Source organism: Anser brachyrhynchus, assembly GCF_964034855.1.
Source record: "Anser brachyrhynchus genome assembly, chromosome: 22".
NCBI lineage: Eukaryota > Metazoa > Chordata > Aves > Anseriformes > Anatidae > Anser > Anser brachyrhynchus.
The window spans coordinates 3,159,873-3,184,317 of NC_137715.1; the positions used below are offsets into that span (position 1 = coordinate 3,159,873).

Here is a 24,445-nt window from a genome sequence, read left to right on the forward strand (position 1 = left end):
CTACGGGTTAAGCAGTGACTCACTACAGACAGCTATATTACTACAGATTGAGCAGTGACCCACTACAGCTTTATTACTACAGACAACTCTTACTACAGGTTGAGCAGTGACTCACTACAGGCAAGTTACATTACTACAGCTGTATTACTACAGGCCCAGCAGTGACCCAGCACGACGGGGGTCTCAGAGCACAGCTCTCCCCACCCCAGCCCCGAGGAAGGTGCCTCCAGCGCTGCCCCTTTCCCTTCCAGCTCCTTCTGACCGCTTCTCAGCGCTCCCGTCACCTACATCCACACCCTTACACAGCATTCGCCACCCAAGCCCCACGTACAGCCCCACAAACTGCTTGTAACTACCCACGTACAGCCCCAGAGGATGCTTGTGACTAACAAGAGCCTATCCTAGAGCTGCTTTTTGCCGTGGTTCCCTGAAGGGGAGCCCAGCCAGCCCTCAGAAGACCACACCGTTTACCACTACCCCCGCTGGGACAGTGCCGCTGTAGCCGCCCAGCCCCGCCCTTTAAAACCTCGGGATGCTCCAAGCCGCAGGCGGGAGGGGGGGAAGGCGCGGCCCCTCTCAGATCCTCGAGCGCGGGCGGACGGCGCAGGGCCGCGTGACCCCCCCTCGGTGCGGGGGGAGTGGTGAGGCCCGGTCACGTGCTCGGGGAGCGCGGTGCCGGCGGCGCTTCCCGCCAGGGGGCGCCACGCGGCGGCGGCGGGAAGGGGAAGGGCGAGCACGCGGGGCGCGCGTGATCGTGTGCGTGTGCGGGCGGGCGTGCACGTGTCCTTGCACGGCGGTGCACGTGTCCTTGCACGGCGGTGCACGTGTCACTGCACGGGCGTGCACCGTTTTGCACGCGCCCCAGAGCGTGCACCGGCGCGTGCACGGGCTGTTGCACAAGCGCGTGCCGGGATGGGCGTGCAAGCGCGGGCACAGCTGCGTGTGCACGGTGGTTGCACGCGCGTGTGGCGCCCGGCGGGAGAAGAAGGCGGGAGGCGGGGAGGGGGGGCCGGCCCCGAGGTGAGGGGGGGCCGGGGCGGGGGTCGGGGGGATCTGGGGGGGCTTTGGGGGTTCGGGGCCGGGGCTGGGGGCAGTTCTGAGGTAGGGCCGGGGGGGCGCTGGGGGGTGTCGGGGGGCCATGGGGTCTCGGGGGGCCATGGGGTTTATGGGGGCTGGGGGGTCTTGGGGGGCCGGGGGGTTTTGGGGGGTCGTGGGGGCTCAGGGGCTGGGGGCTGCAGCACCTCTGGGGCCCAGCTGAGGGGCTCTGGGGTCTTCAGAGCATTGGGGCCAGGCTTGTGGCCACTGTGGGGCCAGGCTGGGGGCTTCTGGGGCCATGGGGGCTTTGGGGGTGTCTTTGGGGCGGGGGGGTGCTGGGACCAGTTCTGGCAGCGCCATTTCATCCCTGTGTGTTTTGGCTGCAAGGTCTTTGTGAGACGCTGTCCCGCACAGTGTGTGGGCAGCGGTGACCGTCCCCGCTCTTCCCCTAAATCACAGAATCACTGTATGGTTTGGGTTGGAAGGGACTTAAAGATTCCCTAACTCCAACCCCGCCGTGGCAGGGACGCCGCCCACCAGATCAAGTTGGCCAAGGCCCCATCCAGCCTGGCCTTGAGCCCCTCCAGGGCACCCACGATGTCTCCGTGCAGCCTGTCCCAGTGCCTCACACCCCCACAGCGAAGGATTCCTCCTAATGCCCGGTCTAATTCTGTCCTCTTTTAACTTAAGACCGCATTTAATGGGATCTCGACCTGCCTGGTGGGATCTGGAGCTGTGGGTTTGCAAGCCCATCCCAGAAAAGCAATGAGAAACCTTGCAGCCGTGGGGCTCAGCAGCCTCCTAACTGCCTGGAGGGTGTTTATTTTTGTCGTTAAAAGGCGAGCATGTGTTTCTCTTCTATCCTGCTACTTCCACAGCTGCCTACTGGGGATTTTAAATTATTTTTATTATTTTATATTTCATTTATGTCTGGAGGCCCTTTCATGCTAGACTCTGTACAAACACAGTCTTCCCTACTGAGTTTACGATCTAGGCAGACAATGGATGAGAGAAATTAAGTGTTAATGGCTCCATTTTATAGCACGGAATTGAGACCTGCTGTTGCACAGTGTTTGGTCTAGGATCACGCAGGGAATGTGTAGGCAAGCTGGGAAGGGAACCAGATCTCACAGAACCAGATCTTACAAGCGCCGGTCTCTGTGCTGAGGCATTTGTCATCCCTCAGCGTGGTGTTTCTTCAGAGCCTGTGGTGAAGAAGTGGTCAGGACTCATTGAAATCGGGAGGAATCGGTTCACAGAGCCGTGCCACGCCAAGTGCTCTGTTCAGGAAAGTGAACTGTGAGGGCAGAGACAGAGCGCAGAGCAAGTGTTAGAAAGTTCAAGCTGGAATTGAGAAGTTTCTGTATCGCTTTGGTGCGTTGTCCACCTACTTGCAGGTGTTGGGTAGCCTTTTCTGTGCAGTCAGCCATGGGCGTGCTTAGAAGAGCACCCAAGTGCCTAGAAAGCAGAAATGGCAGGACGGGGAGGGTTAACAGAAGCCCTGGTACTACAGATTGGCTTTGCACTGTTGTCCAGAGCCTGTCAAACCCAGAACCAATGCTCTTACACGTTTACTTTGCAGGGAAAGCCGGGGGATGCACAGTGGCCAGAAGCACCACAGCAGTGGAGAGGGCTTCAGCCAGAAGAAGAGACCCCAAAAAACGGCACTGTGGCAGGTAAGAGGGGAAGCGACCTTCTCCTCAAGTCCTCCAGCATCACTGCGTTTGTTCACGGGCTGAGGAACTTCGCTAAAAGCTGTGGGAGCAGGTTGGAGCCTCTGCAGCCTGATGAACAGCACAGCAGAGACAAACAGTCACACCACTCCCTGCTGCCAACCCACTCAAGCCCTGTTGTCCCAACAGCTTACCCTGCAGCGCCTGTCCCTGCACCTAGATTTTTGACATCAGCAATAAAACCCACATTTTCTGAGCAGTGGGAAGAGACTCGTGCTCAAAATGTGACCTTGGCTGTCCTACCGGCAGTCCTGGTGTAATTAAAGGACAGTTCTTGCTCAGTTACTCCGAGCTAGTCTTTCCTGCTGTAACGGAGCGTCATGCACAAACACGCTGTTATTCCATTTATCATTGCAATGCTAATTTTATTTTTTGGTCTGCTTGGACATCTTTTGGAAAATGTCAGGAATTCCTTGCCTCTTGCTCGTCTCCTAGTTTTTAATGGTACTTGGATACTGTCTAGCGTTGAGCCTTAAAGGGGATGCTCTGATGCTTTATCTCTTGCACCCGTTCTGGTTTGCGTGGGGAGGAGGTTGGCAGCATCTCGGAGAACAAAATACTCAAGTGTTTTTGTATGGGGGTGTGGAGAAACTTTCCTTGATAACAGATTTTATGTCACTGTATGTTTATTTCTTTAAGGTTTTTGTGGGTGGAGTGTGGACTGTGGGCTGTATCCCTTTCAGGTAAAAGCCAGCTGCATAGGTGGAGCAATCTTAGTTGTTTTTGTTCATTTAACTTCTGCAGAAAGCCGCAAAGAAAGGACTGATTTTCTATGCAGACAGGGGAAAGAGGCACTACCAGGGCCAACCCACATGGAGCCAGGAAGGTTTCAGTTTGCAATAAGCACGTTTGAAGGTGAAATGGAGGTAGTGAGCTATGTTTCAGAGCCCTGCGATGCACCCTTCTGGTTTTTTGGATGGTGGAGTCCCTCCACAGCCGTGGATGGCATGGGTGAGAAGGATGGCGTATGGCAGGGCCTCTTCTGGTTTTGAGCACAGGAAATTTTTGGGATGGAGGGGTTTTTAAAAGTGTTGAAAGTAGCAATTGCCCCCATGTCAGACCACATTAAAAAACAGCATACAAAGGTAAATCGTGTCCCATGCGTATTGGAAGTGTAGGCTTCATGGAAGCAGTGTTTAAGGGGTTTGGTCACCAATGTCTGAAATAAGCATATTCCCCACTATGTAAGAAACAGCCTAATTCTGTAAGCTTTCATGTGCATTTTTGCTGAAAAATACTGAAATTTGTCTGTAACATAAACCCAACAATCTGTTAAGATGGTGGGATTTTAGGGAAACTGGAAACTCACTAGCAGTTAACATGCGCACCATCTGATGCAGAAATTTCTGTTCTAACTTCTGCCGCTGTGGCTTTCTTAATGCTGTGAAATTTATGCCCTGATAAGTTTGTTCTCAGCTGGCGCATAAAAACAACTAGCTCTTTGAGTCATCAGGTGAGGTCTTGGCTTAAGTGACAGCTTGTACTCCTTGGGTCCTTGGGTCATCTACGAGAGCTCAGAAGCTGAAGATGAATTTCGTAATGGATGTGGGAGCAGTGCAGGGCTCAAGGGGTTTGGCTGATTGTGGGAGTTTGTAGAAGTTGCTGTTATGTTCAAGGCAACTGGTTTTCAAAGGGCTGCTGCCAAAGTGCAGGTTTTGGAGCCACATGTGATAACAGAAAAGAAGTTGAGCTCTCCACAGGTTAGATGAGGGAGCACAGAATTGAAAGAGGATTATTGAAATCGTGTAGAAAAGACGTGCAGTCTGATTGAGAGTTAGTCAGGGCCGTTTTAAAAGCACTTCCAGTATATTTAATTTAAACCAAGCTAAAATTTTTAGCCTGGCTACCCACAGAGGACTCCGATATGATTTCCCTAGTACTTTTTGAAGCCCCACTTTTGTTTCAGAGGATAACTTTTCCCGAGTTTTTTCTCCAGGAGTCCCTGGCTGCCTTGGGAGCAGTCTGACAGCAGAGACATGGTGCTGGCTGTGATGGAGCATTCGTTTCTCAGCCTTTCCCACACGGTGGCAGCATCTTTCAAAGAGTCAGCTCTCGCTGGTCGTCTTTGCTGGGTGATTTACTCACACCTTCGCACAGAGATCAGAGGTTTGGCTGGAAACCTTCTTCCAAGAAGAGCACGCTTTTTCATTTCCTGGGTGACTGGAAGAGGAAAGAGGGTTGTGGAGGAGATAATGTCCAAGCAGTCTTTTTTTAAAAAATATAAATAAATCACAGCTTACTGACAGGGAGCTGAGACAGATACCACTACTGTGTGGTGACCAAAACCAGAAGCAGACTGTGACCTGTGGACTTGCTGTGTGTGCGCTGTGGGCCACTTGGAGCCTGGCTGTGCTGTCATGGTTTTCCAGAGGTTATCTTCTAGTGCCTGGGGAGGTGGTCAGAGTGTCTTCTGTTACCTGACTTTGCATATAATCTGTACTTTTTCTCTTCAGATAGCTTCCCCTTGCGGGAAGGAGAAGGAATTGTTTTCATCTTGGTTGCTGGCCACTGGTGCTTCAGTTCAGTGTGTTTCAGGGCATGTGCTGTGCCTGACAAACTTCATGTGCAGGGGGAAAAGCCTTGTGAGGAAAGACTCCTTTTGTGTTACTGATTGTAAAGGGAATTAATTTCCAAGCTGAAGATCACTGTTACTGCTTGGCAAGGAGATTCCTCCCTTCTTTCCAGGGTGCTGTATCAGATCTGTAAGGCATGGCCAGTCGTTAGAGCCATCAGGTGTCCCGGACACGTCCAGGCTCCCCTCTTTTTCCACTTCTCCCTGCACCTTTCCCACCAAAAGCATTTTGCGTGGCTGGTGGGAAGGTGTGGTGTTCCTCGCATGCGACACATCCGAGACACGCCATGGTCTTGACTGCGCCTAGCAGGCTGGCTAGGCCGCGATCCCATGGGACAGAGACACAGCCTCCCCAGGGAGACGTTACTGCTGTGGTGCTGGGACCTGTCCGCTTTGGGATGTGTTGGCCCAGACCACATCCCAATTCGCCTCCTGCTTCCCACCGTGGCTCAGGAACAGGTCTCTGGGGCAGGCGGGTACCAGAAGCCCTAAAATGCCAGAGTAGGGCAGCTTTTCTGCGGCACCGACGCCTCGCTGGTGCGTTGTCTCACCACCCTCGGGTAGGAGCAGAGGTGGCTCTGCTGCTGGAGGTGTCGTGCGTGGCAGCAGAGCCGCGTGGCAGGGCTGCAGGATGACGGGCCGTGCTCCACCGCCTCCTCCAGCAGCAGGCGGGTGCACGTCCAACGGCTGCAGCCCGCGTTGTACCCCAAACAGGATGGGGAGGCAGGCTCTGACAGCACTTCAGGTCTTGCTTCTGATGGCTCGGAGGCCTCCTCTGATGTTTGTTATCTGCAGCGTGCTTTAAAACAGCCTCCAGGTCTCCGACAGCACACCTCGCGGCTCTGTTAAGCTGGTCCAGGCAGCGAGGGATTGCTCACTCCTACAAGGGTGTGGGGTCCCACCAGGAGCTGCTGGCAGCGAAGACATTTTGATGAATCTTGTAAAGATCTGGTTATTTGCCACCTTGCACCTGGTGGGAGCTGTGTCTGCTGGAGTACAGCTCCGTGACTCTTGCTGAAGCTCACCTCCGTGTGCGGTCAGGTTGTCAAGTTTGAGCACAAGCATTACAGCTACCTGTGACCCTCTGGCAATGCAGAAGAGAATCGACTGAGAAGGTGTTAACCTCTTCAAAGGAGCCTTGTGCAACTCCCCGTTGAAGAGCAGGGCTGAGAGCAGAGTGGCAAGAGCTGCTGGCTGTGTTAGTCATCCAGAAAGAGACTTGTTTTTCCTTCTCCCCCTCCCCGCCCTGGCACGGGGGTAGAGATTCTTTCTCACTGCTTGGTGTGGCCAAAAGTTAGAAGAAGAAACATGTTATCGCCAAGGGAATCAGTCAACTCTCCCCTAAAAACATAAGCTTTTATTTGTGCAGCTCTGGCAGCGAGATGTAGCGGGGCGTTGAATTTTGCTGCCATAGCCCCCGGAATCTGAAACCAGTTCTGCTGGGAGACATGCAAACCTGAACACGTGTGTGTGTTCACACCTCCTTCCACATTAACGTTCGCATGTAGATGGCTGATTCCCTGATAATAAGATGCAAAGTGGTGCGGGTACTGCAGAAGGCTCGGGTTGTGCTGACTACCTGCTACTTACATAAAGGAACTGGGGAGCGCAGGAGGCCTCTGCAGCCACCGGTCACCATTTTCAGTGGGGTATGGGCACATTGACTTTCCTTGTAATTAAAGTTGGTAAACCAGAATGCCTAACTTTAATTTCTAGACCGCACGAGGCCCGCAGGATCGAAATCTGAGGAAGTAATCAGTGATAACTTGGTCAGACAGAGATTTTTCAAGGTCCATCTCAGCATCTTCATTTTCAGACGGTTGGGTAGGAAATGGGTTGCCTTTGCTGGGTGTGTGAAACGTGTAAAAGCACTCGCGTTTCTTGGAAATGGAGGCTCGAAGGAGTCTTTGGAAAAGGTGCTTTGATTCGTGAGTCACTTGTGAAGATTTTGTTTTTTATTACGTGGCAGGTTCAGAGCCTTTTTTAAAAGCTTTTTTCTGTTTCTGGAAGCACTTTGCCACATGGTGTTGTCGGTTGGAGTGGTACAAATTAGGATGTTGTCCCAGAGGAGCACAGCTCTTGATGCTTATGCTGCTGTGTGACCTCCAGGACAGGCACAGACTGCTGAGGTCAGTGAATTTGTCATGGCCCTGCCGCTACCCAGGGCTTCTGCAGCAGTTTTAGGATTCTTCAAGCCTTAACAGACATACAAAATCCATCTGCTCTGGCTGCAAAGCCAACGAAACTGTCAGCACCTAGGGAAAAACACAGTAAGTAGCTCCTCTTTCCTGTGCTTTTTCAGAAGTACGCTTGGTTGCACGTATATATCCACTGGGATTTTGCCTCTTCTCTCGTGCTGCATAGCATGAAAAATGCACACCAGCTCCCAAGGTAATGCAGACTTTTCATGAACGTTTCTGTTGCTTTTGGTGCATTTTAGACCAAGTTAAAGAAGAAAGAGCGAGAATACGTGGGAGAAGCTCTGGTTTCGATAAAAGACGATGTGTGAGGACTTTGAATCCTGGAATGCTTTTTGGACTATTTATGGCACTGGAGGTGATTTGGGCCTTTCTTTGCTTGCAGGATGATTTTAGGTATTAGAATTGGTCATCAGTCACAGAAATTTCCCAGTCAAGCGTTTAATCGCTCAGAAATTAGGGTTTTGTGCAACAGGGCTTGTCAGTAAAGAAAGGAAAGTAAATATCTGCTTGCTATCTTATTTTAGACAATTGAATTAAAAAAACAAAGCAGCAGAAGGGAAGTTAGAGTTTCAGTTCCTGCAAGCTGAAGATTTGCATGGGTTCAGCAATGACAAATACATGAGATCATGCCTAAATTGGCTCTGAACCTGCCACGCATGTGGTAAAGGTGAACCAAAAGCCTCTGTACTTGCCAAAACCTGAATAAGGTTTTTGTAACGAGCCATGGCAATGACAGGTGGTGTTTGCTACCAAGATTTCACTCCCTGCTCAGGTAATATCTCAGCTCTGTGAAGGACTGGGGTCTTACAGGAAGGTGAAAGTGAAAACTAACTTCCCGTACAGTTTGAAAATAGGCTAGCTAGGCTAGCCCGCTACTCACAACCCTGCATGCGCGCACTTGAAAACTTGCAGTTTCTGCAAAACCTGAACGTGTTGGGACTGCTTTTCTGTTTCAAGAAGAGAGGAAGGCTCCTATCTGTGGCACTAGTAATAGAGCTAGGTTCTCCTGTTGCTGCTTCGGCAAAGTGACGTTGCCATCTCTGCTTCAGTGCTCGGGGAAGAGGAACAGGACTGACTCACGTCACTGAGTAGCAGAGCCAGGGATAGGACCTACATTTCCTAGCTCTTGTCCAAAGTTTTGACCATTGGGTCAGACCCAGAAGTCCCCTCCTCTTGCTGTGCCACTACTGGAAACATGCAAAAAATGGACGCTACCTTGGTTGTATTTCCTTGGAGTAGAATTGCTCAGTGCCAGTCTGGAGGTTTGGGCATTCAAGCAGGAAAAGGCTTGGCAGGGAGCAAATACTGCTAGGTAATCTTTATTTCTCTAGTCAGCCACCTCCTTCTTTTCATCTTCTCACACCTTTCTCATTTTTGTCCTTTGGTTTGGTGCATTCGGCTACTAACACAGGTCACCACAAGGAATAAGCTGACAGTTTCGGGGAGTGCGTAAGAAAAAAAATCAACAAAACCCAGTTCAGGTCCCATCCCATTGTGTGCCTTTTGTTTTTACGGTCTTTCACATCCAGTGCTAGGGAGTTCATTGTTTAAAATGATAATTCTCTTCTCCAGCCCTCCAAAGCATGCTCTCACCATGCCAGGAGCTGTAGTAAGGTGGTCTGGCATTGGGTTGTGATGCTGTTTATCTAGTTATTTTTCCCCCCTATGCCAGCTGCACAACAGTAAGCTCTGAGGTGGTCCTGCCTTGATTTAATCCATAAAAAGTGATTGCTTTTCAGTTGCCTCAGGATTTAGCCACTTGGAGGTCATGAAGCTGCTTGTGATGGTACGAACAAGGGGCAGCTGATTTCAGTTTCCGCAGAACCATCCCATGATGGCTCAGCCTGCAAGGGAGAAATACCCTGGTGAAGAAAGGGAACCCATCGCTGGCTGCCTTGGGGAGGGAGGATTGATGCCTCGGTGGGTGGGGGGGCACCTGGGGGGGGGAAAAATCGTTGGCCATGAAAAAAGTTCTCCCCTGAGAACTGACACCTCCACCCTGAGAACAGGAGCTTGATTTATTTTTCCATGTAAAAGAAGATGTGGGGAGAGGAAACTATAGCCCACCCTCAGCTACCCTCACTGTTGCAGAGTGCCGCCACCCTTCCTCATCACCCACGTGCATTATTTTTAGGGTTTGTTTGCCTCAGCTCATTCTTTCTTAGGGTTACGAGTACTTCCCTCCCGCAGCCACCCAGGTGGCACATCAGCAACCACAGCTATGCCTGGAGAATGTTCCCCTTCACCATCGTGTTCATCAGTTCATTCTCCAGCAAGTGGAAAAAAAAAAGTGTCCAAGAACTGTCAAGAAAGGAGAAATGATTAGCAGTGATGCTTTACGTGGGGCAGGAAGGTGTCAGAGGAACCACCTGGAGTCCACACGACTCTGTGGGACTTTTTGAGATAGGTTAGTGCAGACCGTGGCCCCCTTCTGTAATGAGGACCAGGCTTTTTAAATTGCCTTTGTAAAGATTTTAGACAGAGGTTGGTCCTAGTCCCACAGTGAAGAGTTTCTTTGTCTGTCTTGCTGATGAAAGATACTAAAATGGGTTAAATCCATCCTGGAAGTGTACTTTTTCTGTGCAGAACGCGTTCTGCCTGGTTTGGCTGGGACATTTTATGGTTTAAGGTGTGATGCTGGGTGCTTGCCTGGTGGGCTGAGTCTTACTGGTTTAAATCAGAGTTGTAAGCTGTAATCTGCTTTCTTAAAATTCAGGAACTTTCCTGTTTAGAAATCTGATTTATAGTCGCTTTTGAGAAGCTTAGGGAGTTGTTAGGGAGTTGTTATAAGTGTGGCAGCATTCTGTAAAACTCTAGTCCTGTTTCATGGTTTGTGTGGTCTGGTTCAGAGCTCCTGCTTCAGCAGGCTGTGTCTCTCGTGCAGGTGAGTTCCTGGATTCCAGAGCAGTGGAGCCTTCTGACCTAGTTGTGGTGAGCGAGACCTGATGTTTATTTAAGGAGCCTTGGGTTTAGACCTATTATCTAGAGTGGTATTGCGGTGCAGTGGTCTTGAGATGCCTCTTATCACTACTTGAACCTCTGGACCAGATACTGAAACTGGCCTAATACTTTCTCTCTAGGGAGAAACCATGAGGGATGTGCGTTGTACTGTGAGAGCAGAAATGATCCTTGCTTTTGGCAACGTTAAGCTAGACGTTTGTCACATCTTCTGGTTTTCTCTGAGGTTCATTTTCTGTTCTCTTTAATTCCCAGGTTGCAATTATAAGACAGTTTTGTAAAGGATAACGGCCATCCCTGTATACGTTGGGGGCTATATCAGCTGGGGAGGTCGGGAAGAAACGGTCTGTGTGCGTTAATCATGCAGCATCGGCCTGTTTGAGATGCGGAGATGGGTTAGATGGGCTGCTCATCTCAACTAGTGAGTCAGTTGCTACCATGCCCTTGTACGTAGGTTTTTAAGCTGTGGTTACTGCCTCCCCTGTGAGCAATTTGCACAATAATGTGGTGTTTTCATTACTGACCTTTTAAATTAAAAGTGAATGGTAAAATGTTAGATTATGAGAGCTTATCATGTATGTGGACATCAGGTATATCCAGCACTGGGGCAGTGTTAAGGCAATAAAGTTGAGAGTAAAAATAAAGATGAACACCACTACTAAATCTGTTGGTGACTTGTTTACTGTATGATTAGGAAAACCAAATTTTTTTAAAATTAGAATGTTTCACACTTTTTTTTTTCTGTAGGGCAGTACTGATTTGAAGCTAGGGTGATCAACAAACAGCTCTTGGCAGGATCAGAAGGATATGATATGAACTGTTACGATACACACAAGATACATCCTGTGCAGGAAATACAAGGGAAAAACCAAAGGTATTTTTAAAATCGTTATAATTTATTTTCCACAAGTAGCAAAATACAGTCAGTTTTCAGACGTAAGTAGAGAATCTCAAGTTAGGATCTTAGGTCAATGTTAATATGTTTCATCAAGTGGCAGACTTATTCTCTCTGTTAAACTTTAAGATGAGCCATGCACTCTGAAGTCACTGCTGTCTTGTTGAGGAGGCACCAGATGCAGCTGTCCCAGATGCTGCTTTAGTTTCTCATTCTTGTAAAGGCAGCTGCATGTTTTCCTATTTAGAATACATCTGGTTGACAAAAACCTAGAAAATTCTCAGCTTGTAGAAGGGGAATGGCTTTTATTAAACAGGAGATGGGTACAATTGCGTTTTCTGCTGGAGCAGTTTTCCTTGCTAGAATAATTTAGGTGAGTTTATTTTTTATAAAAAGGTTCAGTTAAAGCAGTGTATTTTCAGGGTACATTCATGTACATGTTATCTTTTTTTATGAAAAGCAGCTTTACATATATGAATACACATCAAGAGTATACTGTTACTGATGAAGAAAACTAAAAAGACTCTGTTATAGGTATTCCTTACTCTGGCAAACTTCTTATTAGCCAAGGGCCTTGTCTGTGCAAGGACTAGAGGGGAAAAACAAGAACAAATGACTATTCAGTGTGTCAGTCATAACCCTCCCCTTTTATATGACAGAGAAGCAGCACTTATATGTATTACATGGCCATTATAAAAGAAAATGCTTGAAACAACTGGATGGGTTTGTCACTCAACATAGGTAACTCGGAGCAGAATGAATCTGAGCTCATGGCAAAATCCCACACCCCTGAGCCAAAGGGCTTAGGAAGGAGAATTTCTTTAACGATCGGCAGACAGCTGTATAAGTGGCAGCATTGTCTCAAAACCAGCTAATTGGATTCTCTCTTTGAAGGCTGATTTTATGCTTGTTTCTCTAGAACAAAATCTCTGGTTTTTGACCTATGATCCAGAAAGTTCCCTGCATGTCTCCTAATGGTTCCATGAGTAGTATTGAAAGAAGTGTGTCTGTTTAGTAGGCATATATTTTGCTCTGCATGGCTCTGTATGTCCACTGGAATGTGCCTTACAGGTTCCCCAAATCAAAACTGTTCAACTGCTGGTCTGGAAGGTGAGCATGGTATGTCCACTGAGTTAGGTTCCTGCCCAGCACCAAGAGCAGTTCATGGCCAAGACCTTTTGCCATTGATGTCTGGCTCTGGGGAGAGCTGTGTGCTATGGGGATTAGAGCGTGCTAGTCAATAACAGATGCACAAACAATTGCAGCAGCTCCTCCCCAGTTGACATTCAGATGTCCTGTAACAGCAGTTCCCAGGGTATTCGTCTGTTGGTAGGAATCTTCATTCTTCTAGTAAATGCATCAGCTGGCGTAACATTCAGGGTTTCTTTTCAAGGTCTTGTTTTACATGACAATAATCTGTTGTTCAGCTGCCATGTTCCTTTCAAGTACATGACCCTGGCAGTAATCTTCAACGCTGTGACTGTCCTTTGCATTAAATCAAACTGCAGTGAATGGCTTCTTTATTAGAAGTGACAGTATGAATGCAAAAAACATTTTCAGTAGCTTATAAGTGAAGTACGTATCTGACTTAAAAAAAGACAGCTGCAAAAGTCCTTCTAGAAAGACACACTGGTTGGGAAGGGAGAAGAAAACCCACATTTGTGTTTTTTATCTCTTGAGGTCAGCAAGCAACAGCACAGAAAGCCCCCACACGTATGTGAAAATCAGCAGACTGCGTCCACAGGAGCTGATAAAGCTAGATATAAGTGAGCTTCAGATACTGGCAAATAGCAGTGGTTGGACCATGGGCACAACTGTATCCTGAATTTAAGTCTTGCCTTAAGAAACGGATACAAACTTGTCCTGGGCTAGAATCTGTAAAATGCTGAGCATTCCTGCACCAGTCTGCCAAAACACATGCTTTAATATCAACGATGTGAGTAAAGACTTGCTCATCACGTCAGTAGTAAGGATGACATTTGGACAGGCTGAATGGCTGGGTGGTAAAAAATAATGTTTTGAGTACCTGTCTGGATTGGTGCAGAAGTATCTGTTTCTTACTTCAAGTTTGTACACTCGGTGGCTGGGGAGGCACCGGTTACTTGGTTCTTGTAAATTGTCTTTGTGCAAGAAGTTTGAATCTAAACTTTGCTAGCTACCCCTGCGTCAGCCCTTGTGCAGGCAGTTGTCTTTTCAGAAGCTGAAGGAGACTTTATTGCTGAAGTGAAGCAGCTTTTCTAAAGAATACAAGTCAATGTTGGGATGCAATAACTTGTGCTCCTTAGGATGCACCTTCCTTGTAGGTGAAACACCAGATATCGTTGCTACAGGCAAAAGCGAAGTGGCTGTTCTTTTCCTGACAAACCTGAGATGCCACAATCATATGCATAGCTATTGAAATTATGCATATCATACTAAATACGGATTTGGTATCAGTTAAGCAAATTTCTCACTTTTCATAGGGAAGGCAGAGCTGAGAGTTGCATGCTAGGACACTTCACAGCTTATATTGCATATTGTGTTACGCTTGGAGGCTGAGTCCTTTGGTGCTGTTTTGTCTTGAATGCTGAATCAGTGCAACAGGCATCATTTTTGTATTTATGGAGAGTACAAGGTGGTCTTATTAAATGCAACGTTCAAAGCAAGGACAGTGCTCTTGGAAGTTCAGCTCTAAAACAAGCAGTTCTGTTGCATGTGTCTGTCTCTCTTGCTATTTGTTGCTTTTAAGGAAAATGTTCTATTTCGAGCATTTCTGATTTAGACTAGGAAAGACTAAAATAAAGGTGAAATGGCATGATAAATTCAAGACTCACTGGTCTCCCTTTCCCTTGCTTTACTATTAGTCATAGCTTTATCAAAGTCTCTCCATCCACAGGAGTACTGGGTAGCAGTGATCACTGAGGGGGAATACAGGGAGGTTCCTTGGTTTTCCTCTTACAGCTGCCTTTCCTAAAGTAGTGGCAGGTCTTCCTCTATCAGTAATTCAAAATAGAAGCAGTGTACAAAACCACGCCAGCCTTCAGCTTGGTTAAAGCCTCCCTGGAGCTCTCCTCATGGGGAGAAGGTGGTGGTTGTCTCTGTCTCCATGGCAAAGGAAAACCTCTTGCTCTCACGGCAGGCAGACAGCTGCCAGAGGCGCTTCTGGCTCAGGCAGCCCAGCTCCTTCAGAAGCTTGAAGAGGTCGTTGCGGAACTTGACGCCGATGAAGGCGTAGAGGAAGGGATTGAGGCAGCATCGGAAGCAGGCCAGCGTGTAGGTCACGTCGTCTGCCATGTCGAGCTTCTTGCTCTCCTCACACGAGGTGGTGTGGTTGAAGGCTGAGATGGTCTTGGCCAGCATGACGCCGTTGTAGGGCAGCTGGAAGACAATGAAGACGATAACCACGGCAATGATCACCTTGATGGCTTTGTTCTTCTCAAAGTTGCGGGCCTGGAGTAATGTTTTGATAATGATGAGGTAGCAGACAGACATGACCACCAGGGGAAATAAGAAGCCAAAAACCATTTGGGATACTTTGATGCCAGTGTTGAAAGTCTGCAGGTCGTTGGCAATGATGGAGCAGCGGGGATGGTTGTCTGGGTTATTCACACCGCTGTGAACCAGCTCAGGGATTGAGAGGATGAAGGCCAGGAGCCAGATTACAACGCACGTTATCTTGCTAATGAATATCATCTGGGGACGGAAGCGGTGGGCTGAGGCAGCCTGAACAATGGCAAAGTACCTGTCGATGCTGATGGACAGGAGGAGCAGCATCCCGCTGAAGAAACTCATTTTGCAGATGCAATAGACTGCTTTGCAGGCGGATTCCCCAAAACACCAGTACGTGGCTGCACTTGTGGCCCAAAACGGGAGGGTGAGCAGGAAGAGGATGTCTGCCAGGGCCAGGTTCAGCAAGTAGATGTCCGTCATGGTCTTGAGCCTCTTGAAGTAGATGTAGGTGACCATGACCAGCCCGTTCCCCAGCAGCCCTGTGAAGCAGATGAGGGAGTACATGGCTGGGAGGAAGGCAGCGCGGAAGTTACGGACTTCTTCCTTCTCACACACGGTCTCAAACATGGTGTAGTCGATGGTGGTGTTGGAGTCATAGTCATCGGTGACGTTGTTCCCAGAACAGAACTAGAACAGAGAAAGGGGGGAAAAAAGGCGCATTGAGACAGGTACTGTGGGTGTACGGCTGCTGCCCTGCCGCGGGTGGTGTCAGGCCGAGGGCCTGATGCCGGTCAATAAAGCAGCAGGAGTGCCCAGCCACAGCCAGCAGAGAAGTCCCAGGGAGTTCCCTTGGTGAATTGAGTTGGCAGGGTCTCACGGCTGAGAGCTTTCTGGATAAGTATGTAGGGCTTGGGGTTTTTTGGGAGCTCGTTATGGGAATTCAGGGAGAAATGTTAGCGCTCAGCCAAAACAACACCTGAGAACATTCAAATGCGTGGCTGTTTTCCAGAATGTTTCGGGACCCAAATGCAGCTGTACGTACATGGTTGTCAGGTAAAATAGGAAAAATAACACATCCTTTGGTGTTCTTTCAACAGGGACAAAATTTCCTCTTGACCGCGTCTACTCATTAGGTGTTCTCTAAGTTCAGTTTCACCTCCCTTCCCCATCTGAGATACTCCTGGTGCTCACGCACACTTCTCACTTGTGAAAGTGCTACAAGAGGGGTGCAACTGTTGGTTTTGTAACCAGCAGCAACCTGGCACCGTGAGCACCAGTGTTCTCATGGGCTTCCTTGTCCTCCTGCCTTCTCCTCCCTCCCTCCCTCCCAGCTAGGGGTGAGCCTGCAAAATAGCTAACCTGGTGGTGTGAACAAAGGGCTCTGTGGGAAGATAAAGCCGGAGCCTCCCTTGGCTGATTTTTTTTTTTTTTTTCTGCTAAATTAATAGAGGTGTCAATGAAACCGTGAGGAAACACGGCGAGTGAAGCAGGAAATTGTTACCGTGCTGACACGGACGAGTTGCTGGTGTCTCATTCACAGGCCCCTGCCCCTGATTTAAGCTCTGATTATTCTCGTTTCATCTTCCTACACTGACATAATCTACAGGGCCGACTGAGCTTGTGGTATCTCTGCCCTGCTTTTTTTGAGACTTATTAGTCTCCAGTACCTTCTCTCCATTGCAGCGAGATGAAAGGTTTCCCCTGGATACCTCTGCATGTTATCACTGAATATCTCAGCACACTCTCCATCTCAGGTAGGCTTGGCTTTTACCACATCCTGCGTGCTATCTGGAGGCATGCCACCAGAAGTGAAAGGGAAAAGAAGCAGGCTGCAAAACCCTCCCTGCCTTGCTGAGCCTCTCAGAGAGCCCAGGCTGGGGACCATGGCGTGGTTGAGGCTGCTCCTGTGGTTGCAGGAGCGTGAGTGCTGGGGGCCAGGCCCGTGGTTCAGGAGCAGGTCACAGCAGAGCTCGGTGCTTGGGCTTCTTCCTGCTTCAGATTTACTCTGAGCAGGAACAGGCAGAAGAAGATGAATGTCACATTCGAGGCAGCTGCGCTCTTCCTCCTTGGGCACGTCAGCTCTTCAGTACTTAGAGCAGGTAAAGCCCAGCACTGTGAGCAGGTACTTCTGAAGAGCACCAGGCTGACTTTTTACAAGTGCTCTTCATGTGATATTTTTATCTTTCCTGAAAATGCTCACGTCGTTGCTATAATGGAAACTGGTTCTAACAGAAAACACCACCTCAGAATCGGTCTATGTAGTTGTCTCTGTTCGTTCTTTGTTTGCATTTCTTTTGTTTGTTTTTCTTCATGCTTTAGCAATGCTCTCTGCTTTCTCACCACCCGCCTCCAAACGTGCTGGGCTCTGATCACGAGCAGCCCTGTCCCCTACGGATTTCTCCAGGCTGTGGGTGGCTGCTGTTTTGCGTGTCAAAGTTTTCGAGATCTCTCTTTACCCACAACACAAATGCGGCTGGATTTCAACAACATTGTTTTCAACATCTTACCTGAAAAATTAGAGGAAGGCTGAAAACAAGGGTGACCTTTAACTGTTTACCTATAGAAGAAGGAGACACTGTGTTAGTATCAGCACTTAAGCAGGGATTTCCACACGATGCTTGTTTTGAAAAAGCAGTGGTAGCATACTTGACTGCAGCATTCTCAACCCTGCAAAGCTCTCCACAGCTGCATAAACAAAAAAGCGATGAAGATGCTAACAGGATAGCCCAGGGTCATATAACAAGTTACTGTCAAGCATAGATTAAGTCTCAGAAATCCGGCCCCTCCAGTCTCATCTATAAAGGCGTGATAACAAAAGACAGTTAACTCGTAGTGTAACAATTTGTATTTTAGACTTTTTTTCCTCAGTCAGTTGTCGTTTCCTCCCCCTCCAGCTTCATGCTTCTGCAAGGCACAATCAGCAGCCAGTCTCCTGTGCTGCCATCTGAGCTGAGGGTGTAGCATACCCTAGACACATGTAAAAACATACAGCTGTGAGTGCAATAAATTTGGCCCAGCTGTTCCCTGACAGAGAGGTGACTGGACTGCAGAACAGGAAAGCTCGGCTCCCTGCAGGGATATACATAACTGAAGCTGGCTGAAATTTATTGCTTGTCTAAATGTCAGAGCTGGCTTGTGCTGCCTTTGGATGTGGAGACACAGCACGCTGACAGCTGGGGGAAAAAATTAAATTCGGAGCCAGATGTGATAATGGTGAGAGCAATCTCAGACAAACAGCTCTTCCTGCTGTGGTTAGCAGAGACGGAGAGGCCAGTGAAAGCTTTCTCTTCTCTCTATTTAAAGCACATGCCAGCATCTACCCCAGGCAGTTGTGACTGAAAGTTGCCCAAGCTAGAAGGTGATGTGGCAGCTGTGAAAAAGCCCTCACTCTCTGCTCTGGCCTGAGCAGAACGTATCCCTCCTTGAGGAGAGTTGGCATCTGCTGTTCTGAGCATCGTGCTTGTGATTCCCCCCAGAGAAGTGGTCACAGCACTGAGCCTGACGGAGCGCAAGAGGCGTTTGGACAGTGCTCAGAAATAATGGTTTGATTTTTGGGTGGTCCTGGGTGGAGCCAGGGACTGGACTCGATGATCCTTGTGAGTCCCTTCCAAGTCAGGATGTTCTGTGATCCTGTGCTGCTCATGCTAAGATGTCCTCTCTCGGCAGCAGCTAGTTCCCTGCACAGCAGGCCCCTGCTTCCCCACGGACGATCTGGTCCAGGAGTGCTGAGCAAGGCTGGGGCAGAGGCAGGAGATCCCTTTGGCTTTTGGCTGCCTGTTTCTCCTAATGAGCATGCCTGCCTCCGACAGATAAGCCTGTTTGTTCATAAATTTCACTGAATCCTTTGCCCTTCTGGTGTTCAGCAGCCTGTTGTACGCAGCTCTGTTCTGGATTGCTGCCTGCTGTTTTTTTGCAGGGCTCCTTTGTTCGGGTACTGAACTGGACTAGGAGAATGAATTTCCAGTACTTCAGGTAACTGCCCACCATAAAAGCATCATAAAACAGCAATAGTTACATCAGTATCTGTGATTGCAGGTGTTTAATTGCACGTGAGAGGCAATACATGGGCGAAATGTGCAAAAACTCGTATTTCTCATTCTCTGGGGCCTGTACGTGAGCTTCCCGCTAGGCCTCGTAGAAGTTTGTGCCTTGTCATCCTCCTCCCCACCTCTTAAATGCCTCATTTATCCTCGTGCTCCTGGGTGCTTAGTTATGTTACTAGACCCCTCACCTCTGAATCCTCCTGGGGGAATCTGAAACATGTCGAAGTGCCTCATTAGTGCAGGAGGAGAGTATGTCAAGGTAGCTCGGCCAAGATTAGGCTTGAGGGGAAAGGAGGAGGCCTGGCTAAATGCTTCTGTCTGTGTGGTTTCTGTCTGTCCAATGTCTTGCGGTCTGACCAGTCCTAGACTGCAGGAAGAGCTTCAGTGAGCACCTGATGTAGCCATCTCTCCCTTAATGATGCTTATCGAACTTTTGCGTATCACACACAGGAAATGCACCAAAAGCCCAAACCACTTAAATTTACCCAGCACGTTAAAGCAAGCCTAAGATGTAGTTGCCTTCCCTGCCTGGGACACTGGCATGGGGTCCCTGACCCCTGCAAAAAAAAACAACGTTTGAGCCTAAATGATCTGTCCCAGTGTGTTATTAGCCTGGTTTCCTAGGGACTCCTGCAGGCTGGGTTTATGCCTGCCTGTGTCTACTGATTGTTACCCCTACCGGCCACTGTCAACCCCATTTGTCAGGGGCTGAGGCCTCAAAGATAGTTAACTCCTAATTAACTAAGAATTTGTATAAAAAGGAGGTAGAAGAGAGCCACTCTGAGTCCCCACAGAAGGACACCAACTTAAATCATGCCATGCTCAGTTTTTCCACGCAAAGTGCACAACCACGGTGCCTCCTAGTGCCAGGCTGATGCACCAGCACGGCCATCCCCAGGCTCTTGCCCTCCAAGTGCAATACTATTTTCTTCTGTCGGTTGTTGCATCTTCCTTCACCTCCCAGGGCCAGTCCAGCCCCTGCTTAAACTGAAAAATCCGGAATGCCTAGCAGCAGTGAGGTGTTTTTTAAGCACACTTTGAAGTGTCTAACGGGACTGATAACAAAGTGACTCAACTAACGATTCTGAAACAGTTCAGCTAAGTATCATTCCTTTGAAGAACTTCACAATCTTTTTTTCCCTCGGTTGCTGTTTTAGGTATCTTAAATGTCAAACTGTTTTCAATATAAGAAGAGCTTGCACCGTTCCTTCCTCTCTTTCTGTCCCACCACCTCAGCTTACGCATTTGCAGAGGCACAACTGGTGATGCAGTTCAGCCTCGTGGTCTCCCGCACTGCTTTGTCGAGCGGGTCCCTGAGTCACTGGTTTCAGGTCAACTGGACGAAACTCACTTCTTGCTGCAGTGCTCTTAGGAGTCCGGCGTGGTGGGGGAAGGGAGAGGGGAGCAGAAGCAAACGGGTTGCAGAGAGGAAACGAGACCCGCTTTGGCGTTAAATGGGCAATTTTAGGTAGCTTTACTTTTTCTTGCCTCTGGCAGTTCTCGGCTGCGGGTATTTTCGTAAAGTTTCGTTCCTCAAAATATTAAGAAAAAACCCTCTCAAAAGTCCCCGCAAACAGTTGAACTAACAACGTTAGTTACAAAAAGACAACAACAAAAAAAATTACAGTTAATGAGTCAACGCGTGCTGTAAAGCCCTGAGTAAGCCCCCAGCCCTGGTGATGCACTGCTTTGCTGCACTTCTCAAAAGCACGCTCCCATCCTGGGAAAACACGGTGGAAAGGAGAACTGCTTAGTGCAAGAGAAAGAGGGAAGGAGTTCTGCTCTCTGGGAATATCCCGGCACAGCTTTTGTCAGATGAACGGTGAGGAGATGACTTCCACCAGCTCACTCCTATGAAAGGTGGCAGCAGTTTTGAAAGCTGCTTAAAACTGCCCTGTGTCTGCACCTCTTCGCTCACAGATGGACATGTGCAGCTGCTGATGGCAGTGCTTGGAGAGATCAGGCAGCAGCAAGTCACATTTGGAAATCTTGGTCCATGGAGTTAAGCACAAGGACTGGGATTCATCTTACTTTCTTCTAGCCATCAGCATCTGCTTAATTGCTTTGGTTCCCTTGATAGCAAAGGGAATGAAAACGCTTTTAAGGCAGTTGTGGTGCAGTTCATTTCATGCTGTGGCAGAAGCGTGGGCTTGTAGGTTTGGACAGATGAATCCCATGAAGTTTATCTGAATCTCCTTCAGCATCAGGAGCCAATCTTAAGCAAGATAAAATAAGCAGTAGTAGCAGCAAATCCACACAGATATGCCCAGAATTAGAGATTTAAGCATGGAATTAGGAAAAAGGGGGAGTGATTGCTAAGTAACAGCAGAAGAACTTCTGACAGCAAGAAGGATTTGGTGGAAAGTCTCCCCAGAGGTGGAAGGAGGAGTAGAAACACAACCAAGCAGGATGTTTAAAACTGGACAAACAATCCTGCAGAGGGAATCACTGGGGCTCCTGCTGCACAAGGGACTCCCTCTTGTTCTGCAAGTCAGCTCTTCCCGAACAGATTTGGCTCTAGCTTTGGGGAAGCAGCTGCTCGCCTCTGTTGATGCTGAGGGATGTGCAAAGTGAAAAGCAAGAGTCAGAAATGCTTTTGTGAGTACTACAAAGCAGAGCAAACCTGCTGTGGTTATTTATTTTTGATGTTGGCCAGGACTGCAAAGTAAAAGTTTGAGTCTCGAGTATCTTAGCACACGTGTAGGCAGTGAGTAACGCACTACTGATAGCTGTACCCATACACCAGTTTCTGGTGCCTCTTCACCATCAGTATGGTAGGCTTTTGGGGAAAGAACTGGATATTTCTGAGAAGAATTAATCATACTTATATAATGACTTTTGGCAGTTAACAGCTCAGTGCCTGCTCCCCCCTCCTTTCCCCTGTGTTTCTCACAACTGACAAAGGAAAGATGAGCATTTTCACTGCTGAAATGAGCGTAACAGAACTACTTCTATTTCCTACATTCATACATTTGTGTTGGAGAAGTTGGTTATCTGTCTCCACCTCCTTTAGGAAACAGTGAATCAAAAGGCAAGATAAACACAGATAAGCAAATTTTAAAAAGTCGTCAGGTGAGCCCATCTTCTTTCCTATACAACTGTCTAACAGCAATGCTGTTCATATTCCAACGCTGATAAACATTTCTTTAGGACTGTCCCTTTGAAACACAATAGTAGGACAGAAAACCTGAAGCCTGAAAATTGCCATACTCTTATCAGGTTCTCACTAGTCCTTTTTCTTTTTTTCTGCCATAGATAGCCTTTACCAATTAACTAAGGTCAGACTAACAGCTGTCCCCCATTAAACAGGAGACCTACAACACAACTTCATGGTGTTACAGGGGCCAAAAGTTTAAACGAGATCACAAAGAGTGATTTATGGCCAACAGCTCCAGTTGGGTTATGACACGTTGGTTTGTATGCAGCCTCTGGCTCAGGAATTTCCTAAACCACTGATTGCTAGAAGCTCTGAGGATGCATCCATGAGAAGACTCCTTCTGCCCATTCCCTGCTCCTGCCTCATGGATCCCGTGGGGCCCAGTACCCTGTTTTGCACCAAGCAGGAGCATACTGCACCCCCCAGCTGCTTTTCGTCGCTGTCGAGAGACCTGAGCTCCCCTACCTAACTCAGCACAGGCTTAGCTCCAGCTGCACTGTGTGTTGCTTTACATTTGGATACTGCAAGTGGAACCCCCTCTGCTTAATCCAGAGATCGCTGCAGACCTTCCAAGAGGAGAAATCGCTGCCTGGAAGATGAGGAATAGTTTGGGGGCTGGAACACCGGACAAAGATACCAGAAGCGGTTATTTTCCCTGACTGTACGAGGCTAGCTCTCTCTGTGATATTGCATGAGTTAAAGTTCTGCATCTCCATTTCACAACTTCTTCAGAAAATGGGGAGTCCAATGCTCCTTATTCTTGTGCTATAGCCTAAGGCACATGCAGGGAATTGGGCACTCAAATCTCAGCATTCACAGGCTGTCTAGTTGTGTCTGCAGTGCTTGACACAGGACATCTGCACCTGCCTTCATGCTGCTTGCTGCAGTGCTGAAATGCATAGGGAATCCTCTCACATCCCAATTAGTTCAAAGCTTTGATTTGAAAATATCCCAGAAGAAAGGCAGACCCCTCCCATTCCGTATTATGGCAAAGGACGATTCATCACATCTGGAATAGGGCTTTACTGGAATCGACTCCGTGGCTACCATCCCATCCCTCTCACCATCCTTATTACAACTCTGACCACATTGCCTGGCACAGGGAGGTATTAGTTGTGTCATAAACCCATTTTGGTTAATTTGGCTTAATGTGCCCTCATGAGGTATTACTACATTTGTCCCTCTTCCCTGCACCTCCCTCATTCACCCTGGAATTAGTGTTTGCAAATACGAAAGCCAAAAAAAAACAAAAAAAAAGGAATAAATCATACAGTCTTAAAGAAAAGAGCTTGTATCTCATCTCCACATCTCTGACCCACAGTGCGTTTGCCTCCTACAGCCCACCACCCACTCACGCTCTGTGAAGTCGGTGCCTGCGGAGCACTGGATGTGAAGTGACAATAACAAACAACAAAATGTTTAAAACTTTCTGCAAGAGACAGAAACAAGTCTTGTGCCTCCTGGGCTAATGGGGATGGCATGTGCCAAAGAGCTGATGCTTCTCGCTTATTGCTCTGCTCCGTGTGCTTGGTGATGGAGCACTCTGTTGGAACGCAGACCTGACAAGTACCCCAGCTCAGGGCTGCTCCAGCAAAGCCACAGTTTTTAGAGAAGTTCAATGTTTTGTGGCTGCAGTAAAGATATTCATTTATAGACAGTTTGCCTAAGATTGGACAAGTTTAGCCAAGAATAAACTCTCAATCCCTTAATTTATTCATGGAATTAAAATATTACCAAGGAGATGGCAGTTTCTTTTTATATAAAGGAACATGAAAAAAGATAGGAATGATGAGAAGAGCTCACTTGCTTTGGGTCAGAGAAGCCCCCTTGAAATTCCCTCCAAGCCTTTTTTTTTTTTTAATGTTTCTGAAGTAATTGACTTGAGTTTGCTGAGCCTGTGAAAAAGATAGTTTTGAGTAGGTTTTTTTTTGTTCATAGTACACGAGAGGAAGAATAAAACTTTTTGTATTAATTACTCTGTTAAAAGTGCTTCATCCGTGTGTCATAGCGCACAAAATTTGGGCATCGTCCTTATTGCTAAGACTGAAGGCAAAGCCAGAGGCTGCAGAAGGGGTACTCACCACTGTCCATGGTCTTGTTTCAAACAGAAACGAAGTCACAAGGTTCGTGAGAGCATCGTACGTCCCAGCGCAGCCTCGGCGTGCAGCAGCTCCTGCTAGAGACCCTCTTTGGGAAGCTCTGCCTTTTATACTTCCTGCGGCTCTGCAAGAAGCTAGTGACGTGCCCTGCTGTCACTGACATTTAGAAGACCCTCCTCCTTCTCCTTGAGCTCTCACCAGCAGAGGAAAGTTGTGCTCCCTTCAGTCACTCGATGTGTTCAGGTGCTTCCTCAGTGCCTCCAGCTGAGGGCTGTGCACACACGCACCAGCACACACGTGCGCACACACTTTTTACTGAGAAC

At 48.2% G+C, this 24,445-nt stretch overlaps 2 protein-coding genes and 1 long non-coding RNA gene across 6 annotated transcripts in view; 1 reads left to right on the plus strand and 2 right to left on the minus strand.

The window, feature by feature from the left end:
• Positions 1-548, minus strand: part of TNS4 (tensin 4) — a 29,260-nt gene extending 28,712 nt beyond the window's left edge. The window contains exon 1 of one of the 2 annotated variants that reach the window (XM_080564793.1): positions 527-548. The gene's annotated coding sequence lies outside the window, so the exon portion shown is untranslated. Of the gene's footprint in view, positions 1-390; positions 475-526 lie in introns of those variants that run through there. The other variant, XM_080564792.1, reaches the window with a different exon arrangement.
• Positions 549-694: 146 nt separating this feature from the next.
• Positions 695-3,052, plus strand: LOC308181483. Of its 3 annotated transcripts, XR_013941473.1 has the most exons (3): positions 1,351-2,310; positions 2,380-2,409; positions 2,618-3,052. It is a non-coding gene; the product is annotated as an uncharacterized lncRNA (long non-coding RNA). The 3 variants fall into 3 exon arrangements; XR_013941471.1 differs by lacking the exons at positions 1,351-2,310; positions 2,380-2,409 and adding an exon at positions 695-756; XR_013941472.1 differs by adding an exon at positions 703-756 and having other exon boundaries at positions 1,726-3,052.
• An 8,324-nt stretch (positions 3,053-11,376) lies between these two features.
• CCR7 (C-C motif chemokine receptor 7) lies at positions 11,377-24,241 on the minus strand. Its single transcript, XM_080564817.1, has 3 exons — positions 24,105-24,241; positions 17,331-17,380; positions 11,377-15,510 (listed from the first exon to the last, which is right to left on the minus strand). Exons 1-3 carry the CDS (start codon positions 24,112-24,114, stop codon positions 14,446-14,448), a joined length of 1,125 nt encoding a protein of 374 aa, XP_080420943.1. The 5' UTR covers positions 24,115-24,241; the 3' UTR covers positions 11,377-14,445.
• Positions 24,242-24,445: the final 204 nt, after the last annotated feature.

Excerpts from the sequence above, each read along its gene's own strand:
- CCR7 (XM_080564817.1), bottom strand. Across the intron at positions 15,511-17,330 it reads GCCTTCCTCTAATTTTTCAG|TTCTGTTCTGGGAACAACGT; the intron begins GTAAGATGTTGA and ends TCTCTGTTCTAG.